This window comes from Carcharodon carcharias, chromosome 22 (genome assembly GCF_017639515.1).
Source record: "Carcharodon carcharias isolate sCarCar2 chromosome 22, sCarCar2.pri, whole genome shotgun sequence".
Taxonomy (NCBI): domain Eukaryota; kingdom Metazoa; phylum Chordata; class Chondrichthyes; order Lamniformes; family Lamnidae; genus Carcharodon; species Carcharodon carcharias.
In genome coordinates, this window is record NC_054488.1 from 53,485,710 (window position 1) to 53,501,749 (window position 16,040).

Genomic DNA, 16,040 nt, shown 5'->3' on the forward strand with positions numbered 1-16,040 from the left:
CTTCCGCTCTTACCACCTGCCATAGGCATATCAGTAGCGTTTACAGTTGATAATCAACCTGTTTAGCCATGTTATGAACGCACCTTCCACAGCCATCAGATTCCAGAGTGGGACTGAAACCTGGAGCTTCTGGCTCTGAGCCAGGGGTGTCTGAGTCAAACGACCTAAATTTGCTATGTCTGTCCCATGAATGAACGAAATGCCTTGATGTGACAGGACTCTTAGAAACTTAGTAGCACAGTTGTTTGGGTGGGTGGGTGGGGGGGGGGTGTGTGGGGGCTGGGGGCTGGGGGCTGGGAAATTACCCGTTCAGTCAGATTTTGAAACAGTAAATGAAAACTAAATATTCTGTTTTTGTATCAGACTGGAAAATGATAAATTGATGAACTAGAAAATCCATAGCCAGTGGCATTAGTGATATGAGAGGAGAATTTATCCACTGTTGCTTAAATTAGTCAGTAATCTAATTATGAAATAGAAGATATTTCTTGTAAAAACTTGCTTTTATTAACATATTGCTGTTTTGTAGGTCAAAGACCTTCAGAAAGGAGGTAATGCGTTTTCACTAACTGGAAACTCCGGAAAGGTGTTAGGCATGGTAGGTCTATATTTATATGCTGCATTGTGCAGTGCAAATAGTTTTAAAAGTCTTTTTTTGTTCAATGTACATCAATAAAATTCAGTAAAACAGAGAAAAAGTCACTTTTAAGAGGAATTTGTAGTTTTAGAATTTATTGCAGAATGTTTAGAAACTCTCAATCACTCACCTTGGTAATGTTTCAGGAAGGGCATTTTAGTGAACAGAAGCATTCATGTAAAAAAAAATTTAAAAATGCTAGAAACACTCAACATGTCAGTCAACATCTGTGGCGAGAACAAACAGTTAACATTTCAGATGTAGACACTTCATCAGAACCATATAGTACAACAGTGACTTCACTTCAAAAGTACTTACTCGGCTCTAGAGTGCTTTGGGACATCCTGAGTTGTGGAAGGAGCTGTATCAATATAAGTTCTTCCTTGACACATGTTGTAACATAACACATTTCCAGCATTCCTCAATTAGCAGAAACCATAGATAGAATAATAATAAAATAAAAGTGATCAAGTAACTACTAAAGCAAGATGTACAGGTTAGGTATTTCAGTCCTTAATCCGGTTAATGGGATTACTCTAATTTTATATCTTTATTTACTTGTGCCAGGCCCTTAAAAGCTGTGAGAAAAGCACCAAACCCATTTATGTATCTGTGGGTCACAGAATTAGTCTGGACACTGCTTTACGTCTGACTCACTCCTGCTGCAAATACAGAGTACCAGAACCAATTAGGCAGGTATGTATTTATGTTTCGTACTTGGTTTGTATATTGAGATGCAATGCTGTGATTACTAAGATTACTATATTTTATATCATAACGCTAACTTTATTATTATTGAGATAATAAATTTTGCACAAAGGAAAAATTGCAGCTATATATCTGATTGTCATGTTGAAACATTTCAAAGCATTTTATGCAATGAATTATTTATAAAGTGCAGTGATTTGTTACATTAGCCAGTGTAACATCCATTCTAAACCATCAACCTCCTAAAAACAGCAAAGAAATGAATGATCTGTCAATTTATTTGCATGGTATTAGTCAAGGGAAGTACATTGACCAGAGCACTGAAAGAACCACACAAAACAGGCTTAGGTTTAGCCTCTCATTCAAAGAATATCACCTTTTCCTAATACAGCATTCCCTTAGTGCTACACTGGAGTATCACCTTAAATTAAATAGAATTACATATGTGGCTTGAAGCTATGTCTTGTTACCCCGAGGTGAGAATGCTACTAACTGAGCGAAGCAGGTAGACCAAAGAATCTTCTCCGTAGACACTGGCACATCAATCAAGTAGAGACTCGACTGAGAGCAACAACATTGGTGAGGAGAGAGATGAATCTTTCTCCATTCAGCACAGTATATTTAATGCCTCAGCTTCCCTATAACGTTGCTGAGCTGTTTAGATCTGTACACTGGGTTTCAGGGAGTGGGTTTTCATTTTTTATGTACAGTGGTTTCCACTTTAAAGTAAAATATTGACTTCTAAAATTTGGATTTCGTAATAATATACTAAATTTGTTACCTTACTCCAGGCTTCATCACAAATTCATAATTGTATGAAAGAACGACAGGATGATTGTCGTTCATCTTGTCCCTGAAATTATGCCGTGGTGCATTAGTATCAAAACATTTAAGTGTGCATGTTTGAAATCCTTCTCTCCATTATTTTATCAGATGCATTAAGCTATTTATTTAATGAGCTAAAGGCTCCGCTAAAAAACAGAGATAAATTTCAAATGTACCCATTAAATGTTTGTACATTAGTATCTCTTTAAGGGCTTTTTTATATAAAGCAAGCATGAGAAAATGAAAATGATTGCATTCATCATCTCACAAACCCAGAAGTTCTCTTTCTCTTCGAGCCAACCATCATTGACTGTGGTGACACATTAATGCCTACTTAATTTCTACACCGTACACATCTTCCTATTGGCAATATTACTGCACCAAATAAAATGAATGTAAACAATTGGTGAGGGGGCAGAAAGCATCATTGAATAACACAGAACAAAAACAAAAATACCTGGAAAAACTCAGCAGGTCTGGCAGCATCTGCAGAGAAGAACACAGTTAAGGTTTCGAGTCTGAATGACCCTTCAACAGAACTAAGTAAATCTGTTGAAGGGTCATTCGGACTCAAAACGTTAACTGTGTTCCTCTCTGCAGATGCTGCCAGACCTGCTGAGTTTTTCCAGGTATTTTTGTTTCTGTTTTGGATTTCCAGCATCCGCAGTTTTTTGCTTTTATAATTGAATAACACAGGGTTAATGCCAGGAGGATGTTTCCCCTGGTTGCAGGCTCCAGAACTAGGGGTCAGCCATTTGTGACTGAGATAAGATTTTTTTTCATTTAAAGGGTTGGTGAACCTTTGGAATTCTCTAACTCAGCGAGCCATGGATGCTCAGTTTTAGTATATTCAGGTCAGAGATTGCTATATTTTTGGGTACTAAGAGAATCAATGGATATGGGGATCCTGCAGTAAGGTTTGGCTGAGAAAAAACTCCAGTTGTAATCCTGTTAAATGGCAGAGTAGGCTTAAAGGGCAAAATACTCCTGCTTTTATTTCTTATCTTCGGTTCTTAAGGGAATATGATGAGCTAAGTAAAGGTATGAAAAGATAAAGAGAAGGCTAAGAGAAAAATATGAAACAAAAAAATTCAAGGAGTGAGGGCACATATAGCTATGGGAAAATAAGTAACAAAAGACGAATTAAGATAGGGGTAGGGTAACTAAGGATAAACAAAGTAAGCTCATAGGTTCTAATACAGAAATGGCACGGATACCTGAATGCTGGAAGCAAAGCAATACTGCCAGCCCTCCTTGCAACTGATTCTCCCCTCGCTCGCTATCGACCCCCCGCCTCCTGGTACATTCGAGCAGTAAATTAGCAGCAGCTTTGGTATAGTGAGCTAATCTTTCCTCTGCTATAGTGAGAGCTGGCTGTGTTGGAAGATCAAACATCTCATCCAAACATTTTCCGTCCCTGGGAGTATGAAATACCACTGCACCTGCCACCGAATAGGCAGTAATACAGCTAGAAATTGGTGTGAGAAGCTAAGCTAAACAAGTGCTTAGCTCGAATCTCTTTCTGTTGTGTTTCTTTTATGGAGGGGCTGCTCTGGACTGGGCTAAAAGCAAATGCCATTTTTCATGTGAATTTAACAGCTGCCATTGTATAATGAGGTTTGTTTTTAGAGCTAAACTGAGAATCTGTTTCTATCCATGAAAGTGAGAAGCATTAAAGTCGTTGCCTGGCGCTCCTTGCATTGCGTGCTGATATTTCGTAATTGAGTAATAAATTATTTTTGGACAGCATGTCTCTGCTGTATAATTTAAGCACTGCTGTTAGTTTGATCTACAGTTATTGTCTAGAATACTACAAAGAAAGGACAAAGCCAAAAACTACTATGATCGGGAGTGGTTTTAATCAGTATAGGCCATATCTACCTCTTGACATTGACTGCTAGAAATAGGTTTATTGTAATCATTACCAAAAGATACATCTGAGTATAAAGCAATAGAGAACCTTTCCATTCCGTGTGTAAAAGGAGGACTGCCTATGAATAGGAACATCAGAAAAGGGAACAGAGTAGACCATTCAGCCCCTTGAACCTGCTGCACCATTCAATAAGATCACAGCTGATCATCTCATGTCTCGATTTCCACATTCCCATCTAACCCCAATAACCTTTGATTCCCTTGCCTAACAAGAATGAATAACATAAAATAGTTTCAGAATATGTAGTAACCTATATAGTTATTTCAAGGTGGGAAATTGCTTTTTTTTTTAAACATGAGCCTTGATTGAACATGTAAGTGATGAAAACATACGATTCAGAGCAAAAGGACCAGAGTCATAGCAGTGAGCATTCTAAATGAACTATCATATACTCTCAAGTACAAAATTTACACCCTGTTTGGGGACAAAAGTAAGGGCCATCTTAATCTGCTGATGTCAGGAGCCTTGGCTGAAGCCTGGAGAGTTACTAGGTGAAAGTCACAGTGGTGTCAGAGCAGAGTGATAGCGGATAGGAATTCATCGTGCTCTGCTGTGATATTTAAATGGCAACTTTTTCTCCCAACTTCAATCAAATTGGAATGGCGAACTGGATAGTTACCTCGAAAATGAGATTTAAAATCAACAGCAGAAGCCTGGATTGAAGTCAGAGAGAATGTTGTCATTTAATTAACAGAGCACTGGAGAAGGGGAACATGTCACTGTCACCTATTGCTCCATTTCCCCATTCAAGCTTATCCCAGTCCCAAGAACCTGCTGTGCTATAATCTGGCTGCTGCAGTTGGGCTGACTTTTTTTTCCAGTTCTTTTCTGAGCTACTTGCAGTTTCCTGCAAAAGAGGCAAATAAAGGAGGAGTAAAAGGGGGGGGAAGCCAGATAAACACATGAAGGAGAAAGGAATAGAAGATTGTGCTGACGAAAGTGACCAAATGAGATGAGAGGAGGCTCGTGTGGAGCATTAGCAACATTGGACCAGTTAAGCCAACTGGCTTATTTTCGTGTTGTAAATTCTGTGTAAAAGTAGAGAAGAGGTACTCAAGGGAGCACTTTCCTGTTTTTGTTTCTGTGAGTTGCGCCCCTGTCCTAATGATTTCAAATCCAGATTGAAATGATTCCCAATCATCAGCAGGAACCAAGTCTGCAGTTAATTGAGAGGATAACCATTTTGAAAACATTACCGAAGGAACCCAGTTCAAAAAGGAATATGCTGGTTGTACTAAGAGAGAACCAAGGGGAAATGTATTTGTGGACACCGGTCAACATGAGGGTAAAAAGTTTGGTGGATGGAAGGTTTGTACTGTTTGCTGCCTTCTGTTATGAGACTTATAAATTCTTTAAGTGGAATTGTGTATTCAGGATGATGAACTAAGAATAACTTTCTATCTCCCTGCTGTGGAGCAAGTTAACTCTGACGTGAAATAAGTGGATGAAGATTGAAAGGATTTTCCCATCTGAATTTTTGGGAAGCTCAGAAAGGCCTGTTCTTCTGAATAATTAAATAGTGCACTGTGGCCAAATTTGGTCCCTATGGAGAATATAGTGCATCCTTTCTACAGTCAGCAATTAAGAAGTAATGAAAGTCTTTCTAAAACAGCCTTCAGCTTAGTGAGTGCAGCTTTTGGTTAAAAGGGGCAGGATTATCTACAAGAACATATTGAAGCAGTATGCTGTCAGCATAATCACAATAAAGAGTTACTTATAAAAGGTGTAACTGTTTATAATGGGGTATTTTTATAATGCTGAAACAGGCTAAGAAGCTTATGTTATTCTGCTGCTCTGGGGGATTCAGACGAGAATATAAGTACTGGTACTGCCTTTGTTGATATTCTGTATAACAATACACTGTTAGCTCTACATATTGTGCCTGCAGTAATACTTTGAATGGTTTCAGCACATTACCTGTTTCAGTGTCCTGTCTGTATAATAAACAGCTGTTTCTAGCCCTGTGAATAAAAACTCTGCAATTCAAAAAACTTTCATTAATAGGCAGAACACTTTGATATCAACACCCACCAGAAATTAATTTTCATTGTTTTATCCATACATTGAAAAGATAATTTCAAATTGGACATTTTCCAATTCCTGGCTGCAATCATCAACTACCCTGGAGAGATCATTAGCAGCTTATAGGCACTATGTGGTACTGATGTTAGAATCTTGGCTCTTATTGGATATCATAAATTATAAATGGCAATGTAGGTGGAGTATTTATTAGACTTATTATTTGTTTTGCTTGTAATTGCACAGAAAGGCTAGGTGGTTACTGTGCACAAATACTGAATCCTGCACTCTAATGGGAAAGCAAGAATGGTTTGAAATTCAAAGGTGCTAATTTCCCATGTACTTGTGACAGCAGAAATTGACTCCTTGAAATTATTGGTAATGTGAAGTATGTTTGAAAAATACATGGCTTAAAACAAAGCACTGGTCCTTAAGCACAGAATCAAAGAGATGAAGAGGATCAGAAGTCTCCAGAGGCTCTGCTTCAGTACCGCATCAATTTTCCTCCCACTTCGATGATGCATCAAGACTCCCTTTCAGTGAATCATGACTATTGTTGACAGTGTCTCCAGAGTAAAGACAGGCATGATTGTACCCCTGCGCATGTGGGATTCGTGAGGGGGTTGAATGCCAGCTGCTTTGCCAGACCAAGCGCCAGAGCAGAGTCTGTCCTCAATGCCCCATTCTAGCAGATAGGCTGAGCCTGGGTAGGTTCAGTGTTTTGTTTAATTTGAACTAAGAAGAGCAGCCATGTTTCTTAGCCGAAATGCAAAAAAAAAATCCAGAATATTGCTTTGGCATGTCCCACAGTCGCTCAATAGAAATCTCTCTTGGAAAAGCTCCCACTCGTTCTTAGCATGTGAAAAAATTCGGATTTTCTCAATGGCCACCTTGGCTAAGACCTAAGTGTCAGGTTGCTGAGCTGTATTGTAAGACATAGTTAGAAGTTGGTTCAAAAGCGCAATACTATTGTGGCTTCATGCAGAAGTTGGTGTAAATATTTTTGTGAATAAAAATATAATCAATATGTGAATATATTTTGGAAAAAAAATGACGTGGATGGAAAAAACATGAATATCCTTAGAAAGGTGTGGATTACAAAATCCCTGTCACTAACTCTATTCATTTCAGCAACAGGTTTACATACTGTACTATTTAACGTTGTGATAAATTGGTCATAATTTTCAGAATTGAGCCAAATAGGAAGTACAATGGGATTTAAAGACTAAGGGTGGTTATTAAGTTCTCCACTTAGACAGTAACCTCATGGATTAGATGACTTGTTCCATCTCATTTCAATGGGATGAAAATTGAGTGGATTCAGCAATGTTGGTGAAAGTGAAAATTGCTCCCACTGAAAACAAGGAAGAAATAGGATTGTTTACTGATTCTTAAAAGTTAGTAACAAGAAATACAGCTTGCAGCCCTGAACTACACCCCAGGTGGTGACTATACTTTGCAAAATACAACCTGTATCACAGTGAAGCCGTGCTATGCCAGTTGATGATAATGCATTCTGCATTTCTTCACAATTTCTATTCATAATTATCTTCTGCTGGGATGATAGATTCTTAGTAGAAGTAGTTTTTGACAAATTTGAAATCATTCATTATGAAAAGTGTTCCTTTGTTACTGTGCATCCATGTTAGTTGTAGCACAGCATACTGAATGATGCTAAAGTAGCTTTGAGTGGGATGCATGCTAAGTAGTTTATGGTGTTGTGGAACAAAGATGTTAAGAGTGCTCAGATCAGTTAGAGTCTCTAATATCACTCAATGCTTCTGCCATTTTAATATTTTTAAAGATATTTGACAAGCTGCTGATCGGACACACTGAATTTGCTACTGCAAAATCCCTGCTGCCCAGCCTGTAAGGGGGATTGGCACAGGTTGCCACTTCTTCTCTGGGGATGGGAAGCAATAAATGTAGCAGGGATACCCCCAGAAAGAGGAAAGGGGAAACTGTACCTTAAAAAGTAGAAAGCTGACCTCAAAAAAAAACTGGGCTTCTGGTTTCTAGGTTTATATTGCTACATCTAACAAAATAAATTAACCTTCCTTCCATCCAGTGCCAATTGTCAAGTTGTGCTTTCCCTTTCCATACGGCTTTTATAGTACAAAATAATGTTTGAACACCTAACAACTGCATTGGGACATAACATTAATGTAACAAAGTTGCTACATTTTCTTTGATGTATCATAATTTCATTTGTATCTTAATCACACATGGGATTATAATGTTCATTGTATAAATTGCACAGATTACATTTTGTGACAGAACCACAATAATACGGGCAGTTCAATATATGACTCTGCTATATATTCAAAGCCAGCATTGAATTTGACTGCCTTGAAAGCACTCATATTATTCAAATAAATGTTCTCCAGTCTTTAAGATGCATGTATTGTGTTCAATCCAGATCCAGTAAAGGCCAACTGGGAAAACTGGTTTGAACCAGTCCTCCACTGTAAAGACTCAAACCCACAGCAAACATCTCATTTTACATCCATCCATTCATTCAAAATCAAAATGGTCAGCTTTGACAATTATTACTTTGTGATGTTTTAAATAATAAATTTGCTCTAACTCCAACGCCTTGGATTCAAAGGTTCCGATTTTTTTGAACCATGTTTTTGCAGAGAATAAAGGGCTTTTCTACTTTGATAGAAAAATCTTATTTTATTACTAAATAGTGCAAAACTAGTACTTCAATCATACAAAAGTCAAAATGCTGTGCTTTTTATTGGATGTGGCAGGTGAAATGACTTCAAGAGGCTAACACCAGAAATAGGGTATGTGACTGGTTTCAGTATGACTTTCCATGATAAATTTGTCCCCATGGTGTAGTTTTAACCCTGGGTCACTTGATTTTCTGAAAATGCCTCAAAGCCAGTAAAAATTACAGCTTCTGGTACCCTTTTCCAGTATGGCCATTCCCATCAGCCCACTGACCACCCGATCCCCTTGCCTGCCCTACCCCCTTGCCCACTTACCCTACACACCCTACCCACTTACCTTACTCACCCACTCTACTACCCCCTTACCACCCTACACCCTTACCCACTTATTTTACCCACCCTACCCCCTTACCCACTTATCTTACCCACCCTACCCCCTTACCTTGTATACTTACCTTCTCTCCATAGCTATTTTCAAAGCAACTTTGGGACATTTATACTCTTTACTTAGCGAAATACAGCAGCTAGTGCCGTAAAAAGGGGGCGTGGTTTCTGCATGGATTCTCTGCGCTGCTCCCTAAGGTTTGCTGCACTGGGTCAAATGTGAAGGATCTGCCAGCGGAAGACTGCCCTGAAATATCGGTGGAAGGTAAATGTACTTTTTTTTTTGCCTGATCATGGTTAGAAATAGGGTTCCTTATCCCCATCAGAAAAGGTCTGGGCCAGTGCTTTTCATGACCTCAGAACGACCCAAAGTTTTTATAGCTAATGGAGTACTTTATTTGAAGTGTAATCACTGTTGTAATATGGGAAATGCAGCACCCAAGTTGTGCACAGCAAACCAACAAATAGCAATGTGATAATGACCAGATAATCTGATTTTAGGTGTTGAGTGAGGGATAAATATTGGCCAGAATGCTGTGGAGAACCCCCCCCCCCCCCCCCCCCCCCCCCCCCCCCCCCCCCGCCCCCCACCACCACCCCGCACTTCTTCAATGGGATATTTTATGGTTTCCTTAGAGTGCAGACAAAGCATTGGTTTAAGGCCTCATCCAAAAGACAATATTGCTGCACTCCCTCAGTACTGCACTGGAGTGCAGGCCTAGATTTTGATCTCAGGTGGGTCTTCAACCCATGGCCTTCTGACTCAAAGGCTTGAGTGCAACCCACTGAGCCATGGCTGACAAAGTAATGTACGCCCACCATTCCTGTTCGAGCCACTTCCTCAGTGCAGAAGCCTGGTCAATAAGATGTTTGCGTGCCCCTCTCTTCACTAGGTATGTGGGCCATGGGAGCAACCTGAACATGAATTGTGCATCATGAATCCTGGGCACTTTCCAGTAGCAAATTAGCTGGAAGAAGTAATAGGTTTTCTGATCAAAATAATTCAGTAGTAAATAAGATATTTACTGGAGCACAGCAAGTTGTTGAGAGTCCACAACTACAATCCCAGACCTGCTGCCTATATGAATTGGCTGCACACAGTAAATATGTGTTTCAACCGGAAGATATAATTTGATGCGTTCCTACTTTGTTATCAAAATACTGCAAATAGTCACTAGCATTCATTATTGAGTGACATTCATTTTTTTGTGGATCTTCAAATTTCCGTATTCGTTCATTGGGTGTGGGTGTCGCTGGCTAGGCCAGCATTTATTACCAATCCCTAATTTCTCTCATTTAGTGGGCATTTAAGAGTCAACCACATGCTGTGGGTCTGGAGTCTCACGTAGGCCAGACAGGTAAGGGCTGTTCTGATAATTTTGACATTTTTCATCATGACAAATTGCCTATCCTAAACATAAGCAGCAGTTACTTCTCGTGTCCTTGTTGGCATTGTTAACTCGTCAAACCTAGCTTTGTAATCATGATTCAAATCCTGTCTCCCTGGAACAGGTTTAATTTATCTCCCTTGGTTACTCAGTCATTTTTATTGTGCACTTATCAGGCTATCTTTTCAGGTAACATTTGGCTATCAAGATAAAAGGTGTCAAGATAAAAGTACATGGAAAAGGAACACTTTTGAATTTTTAGTTCCAGTTCTAGCATCAGGCCACAGTTAGCTTAACCCAAATATAAAGTTCCTTCTGTGCTTAGGCGACTCTACAGACAGCATCTATTTCACAGCACTTATGTTTGTATTCTCTTTTTCCACATTAGCCACTCTTTTTTTAAAATTTATTTTAAGGGTTTTGATTTCATCAGTGAGAACACCCTAGGTGGATTTATATAAGGATCCCAAATATGAAATGTCAATGTGCTCTAATTTTCAGTGCTACTCAGTTCTTCCCCTTTGAAATGGATAATTCTTTACTTTGCCCTGGTGTTGAAAGGAAAAGAGCTAAGTGCTGGGAACACAGATATGACTGAATCGCAACCCCTGTGTAGTGCCACTGTGCTGCAATCTGAACAGCTGTGCTAGCCTCAGGGAGCCAGTGTTTCAAGGATAGGATACCAGGGCAAAATCCCTGTGTCACAGTTTATGTTCGGGTAAAAGCATTTTGCATGGGTACAAATATTAACTTACAGTAAAATTAGGCAGCATTGTACAACTGTGCATCCATTACACAGATATCATTTGCTTGTTAAGTTGATAGTTCAATGCAGGAACTTTAAACTCAGTGTGCACTTCAAACATCTCTGGGATTTGTAAGACACAGTTATGTACCAAACGTTTATCAAAACCGTAAGATAAAGATCGCACCTAGGCAACATCTAAATCTAGAAATTGGATCAGCTACAGGTGCAGAGGAGGCATGCATCCAGTTGTCCTGCATCAGAGGTGCAACCCCCCACTTGCCATATTGGATTTAGCTACTCCGTGACCCTACATAACGTCTCCTCCAGTGTTGCTTTTCGCCACCTGCCATGATGTCCAGCACAGCATCTTCAGGTGGGAAAAGGACGTGCTGTTGGTTCCCAGCTATTCCAGTCAACATCCTCTGCTTCATATTGTGCGTGACTTTCTCCTTCAAAAGATAGGGAAGCGTGCGAGTGACAGCCTTGTGAGCTGTTTTGAGAATGTCATGATTGAATAATGCAGATGATATGTGCATAATGTGAGATGTGGGAAGTGAATGTTGCAGTGGTTTCATTCTTCGTAGTCAAAGATGACCATGACATCAACTGGAATTCAATGATGCATTTGAAGATGACTAATCAGTCCAATTTGAGCACAAAAAGATCCGTTGCATGTTGGGTCCACCTATTGTTGGTGTGGTCTTTCGACATTTCGGTTTCTTGATGGCCAATGTGACTCTATTCGGTTCATAGAAGGTAGCACCTTTGCTGATGAGTTTGTCAAATAGAGCCATCCTGTGCAAAGCTCTCCCATGTCTCGGGGCAATGTTGAAACTCTTCTGTGATTTTCAGGGTATCCTTGAAGTGCTTTTTCTGGCCTCCATGTGAACGTCTTCCTTAATTCACCATAGAAGAGGTTTGTCTGCCCATCTTATCTGAGCTTTCTTTAGCAGAGTGTGATGCTAGGCATGTCAGTCAGGGAGAGTTTCAGTATTAGGAACCTTGTCTTGCCATCTGATCTTGAGTATTCTCTACAAGCAAGTCATGTGAAAGTGATGTTGCTTGTTTACTGGAGTAAACTGTCCACATCTCATAAGCATACAAGAGAGTGGGAATGACAACCTCTCTGGATACCTTCACTTTTGTTGAAAAGCTAATTCCTCTTCGCTCTCATCAATTTTTTGTAGCTTGCCAAAAACAACTCTGGCCTTAGCTATTCTGGCATTGATTCGTCATCAATGTAAATTATTCTGGAGAGGGTGCTGTTGAGGTAGGTAAATTTGTCGACTGCTTCAAGCCTTTGACTGTTGACTGTAATCATTGGCTTAACATAACAGCAATATTGGTGAGAGTAGGTCCGGAGTGTGTGAGTAGGAGGGGATGGAAGTAGAATGTGAAGTGTGGTGCAGCGAAGTGATTGTAGGAGAGTGAAGGATGGTGAGGGAGGGGAATGTTGTGGGGAGAGAGGAGTTTAATGAGAGGTAGGATTCTTAACATGACAACGCAGCTCGGTCAGTAACCTTTGGCAGCCACAGCTTGGGAGGTAGGGTCCTTGAATTCATCTCTTCAGTCACATTGTCCCAGCGGCATTGGAGGTGTTGCCAGGAGGGCTTTCTGTCCCCTGAGGGGAGCAGCAACTCCTCTCTCCTGTTCTCCAAACACCCTCAAAAGCAGCATTGCCAAGCCTAAGGGTTCAAGCAACACACCTTGCAACCATTTCTCTGTTCATGAGCATCTCTTTTTGTCTGAAGCCACAGTTCACTACCCCCTCTAAGAGATGCAAGCTACCTTTTAAGTAGTGTCAGAGAATCCTGATTTTAAGACCAAACAGGCGTGCAATCCAAAAGCAATATGGGTCGCACTGGCTTCATGCCTAACCCATGATACTGAGCTGCCAGCACCAATTTCCCATTTGCTTTCAGGTGTTTGGCCTGCCCCCTGCATGCACATTTCTAGGCCTTAGTGTTTGCACCAGGTGTAAGTATTTGATGCATTAATTTATAGGAATCTTTGAATTCCAGTTGGGTGGGATGGCATTTCTCCTCATCTCTTGCCATAGCCATAAGGGAAATGGTTGAAAACAGCCTTTTACACCAATGTTTTGGTGGAGAACCCTCTGCAGATGGAATTTTTGCGTTGGTGGGTGGAAGTTGATGGGGAGGCACATGCGGACGCGCTTCCGATCGGCACCATTTTACATGGGCGGGCTATGTGCTCCCTGAGGCTAAGTGCTGCCTCAGGGAGATTGCCAGTACTTTCAAAAATATTAATAATAGAAAAAAAAAATTCCCTTACATGTCCCCTCAATGTCACATGAGTTGGGACATGTTCATAATTTCCAAAAAAAAACTTAATTAAAATTTTTAAAACCCTACATGAAACCTGATCCCGCCTGTGGATGAGGTTTCATGTTTTTTCTACTTCCCGCCGGGGCTTGTGACCTGTCCGACAACCTTAAGGTTGGACGGGCAGGTCCACTAATTACTTCAGTTGCTCTGTCAATGGCCTCAATTGGCCATTGACAGGTCGTCGGGCCTGCAGCTGATTTTGCTGCGCCCCCGCCTTCCTGAAAATTTAAAACGGGGCACGGTGACGTCCGGAGCTCCGCCCGACCTCACCGCGCATCATTTAACGCATCGGTGAGCGGGCCCCACCCCCACTCGCCCAAGGATTCCTGGTTAGTGGCTCCTGCTCGGAGGGATCAAAGCAGCAGGCAATGATCCACTGCTTGAGAACAGCTGCATTTATGCAGCTGGCCACAAGAGGGAAGCACAGCCTTTCCTGCTGAATCGTCAAGTTCAGCAAATATTTAATAATATAATTAATCTTATTAACAAATTCCACTCTTCTCGGAAATAAATCCAAAAATGTCAGATGATCTAATTTCTCCTTTAAGACGGAAACCATTAAATAAAACGGATGTAACTTTGGGAATTATGAAGAACAGTGGTTTCAGACATAATCAACTCTTAAAGTCATATCCTCAGGGAATCTAAATGCACTAAATCCCAGCATCTGTCACTTCTGCAACAGCCATTGCATTTTTAAATTGAATAATTTATTTTGCATATTTTGGTAAAGCACTACACAACTTTATGCAAATTGAAGAAAGTTTGACCTAAGCAGGAGGCATAACATTGTGTTTGTATTGCATTAAACAGAGTGTGTAACAACATGGAATGTTGCAAAGTCTTGCTTTCCTAGCTTCCACTATAATGTAGATGAGCATTTATCATTTGTGTCATTTATATACTTATTAAAAACATGTGGTTTGAATCTTTATCTGGTGAGGCAAAAATGTGTGTGATGGGGTAGGTGAGGTAAGTAAGCTGTTGAACAACAGCACCTTATACATAGTACCTTTAACATAATAAAATGTCCTAAGAAAAAATTGCAGTACGTATTGCAATAATAGCTGGCCCTCTAATATTGAGATTAAGGCTAAGTTTGGGAGTATAGTGAAAGTTGCATCTCTAGCCAATGGTATGCTCCGTCTGTAACCACTTAATGATATGGCTCAGTGTTGACGTTGCTCACCTTGATACGTTAATTACATATGAACATGGTGCAGGAGTAGGCCACTCTGCCCCTCTAGCCTGCTCCGCCATTCAATAAGATTATGGCTGATCTGATTGTAACCCCCTGCCTACCCCCGATAACCTTTCACCCCCTTATTAATCAAAAATCCATCTAGCTCTGCCTTAAAAATATTCAAAGACCCTGCTTCCAATGCTTTTTGAGGAAGGGAACTCCAAAGACTCACTACCCTCTGAGAGAAAAAAAAATTCTCCTCTTGTCTGTCTTAAATGAGCGACCCCTTACTTTTAAACTGTCACGCCTTGTTCTAGATTCTCCCACAAAGGGCAACATATTCACCACCTTCACTCCGTCAAGACCCCTCAGGATCTTAAAGGTTTCGATAAGGTCACCTCTTACTCTTTAAAACTCCAGTGGATGCAAGCCTAATCTGTCCAATCTTTCCTCTTAATACAACCTGCCCATTCTTGGTCTTAGTCTAGTAAACCTTAGCTGAACTGCTTCCAATGCATTTACATCATTCCTTAAATAAGGAGACCAATGCTGCACACAGTACTCCAGATGTGGTCCATCAGTGCCCAGTACAACTGAAGAATAACCTCCTTACTTTTGTACTCAATTCCCCTCACAATAAACAATAACATTCTATTAGCTTGCTTAATTACTTGCTGTACCTGCATACTTTTGTGATTCATGCACTAGGACCACTAGATTCCTCTGAATCTCAGAGCTCAGCAACCTCTCCCCATTGAGATAATATGCTTTTTTTATTCTTCCTGGCAAAATGGGGACAATTTCACATGTTCCCACATTATTCTCCATTTGCCAGATCTTTGCCCACTCACTTAACCTATCTGTGTCACTTTGTAGCCTCCTTCACAGCTTACTTTCCTACCTATCTTTGTGTCATCAGCAAATTTAGCAACCATACCATCTGTCCTTTCCTCCAAGTCATTTATATAAATTGTAAAACGTTGAGGCCCCAGCACTGATCCCTGTGGCACACACCACTCAAGACATCCTGACAACCAGAAAAAGAGCCATTTATGCATTGAGACTGGTTATAGGAACATAGGACGCAGGAGCAGGCCATTCCACTCTTCGAGCCTGCTCTGCCATTTAGTAAGATCATGGCTGATCTTGTTGTGGTCTCCACTTTCCTCTCTGCTCCCCCATAACTCTT

The 16,040-nt window shown here is 40.4% G+C and overlaps 1 protein-coding gene across 4 annotated transcripts in view; it reads left to right on the forward strand.

The window, feature by feature from the left end:
• LOC121293544 (endonuclease V-like) overlaps positions 1–16,040 on the forward strand; it is a 76,060-nt gene that overhangs the window by 27,549 nt on the left and 32,471 nt on the right. For all 4 annotated transcript variants that reach the window (XR_005946550.1, XR_005946551.1, XM_041216569.1 and 1 more), the window contains exons 6-7: positions 530–598; positions 1,205–1,333. Coding sequence is in view for 2 of the 4 variants with exons in the window: in XM_041216569.1 (XP_041072503.1) it covers positions 530–598; positions 1,205–1,333 (198 nt within the window). In the remaining 2 variants the exon portion in view is untranslated. The remainder of the gene's footprint in view (positions 1–529; positions 599–1,204; positions 1,334–16,040) is intronic.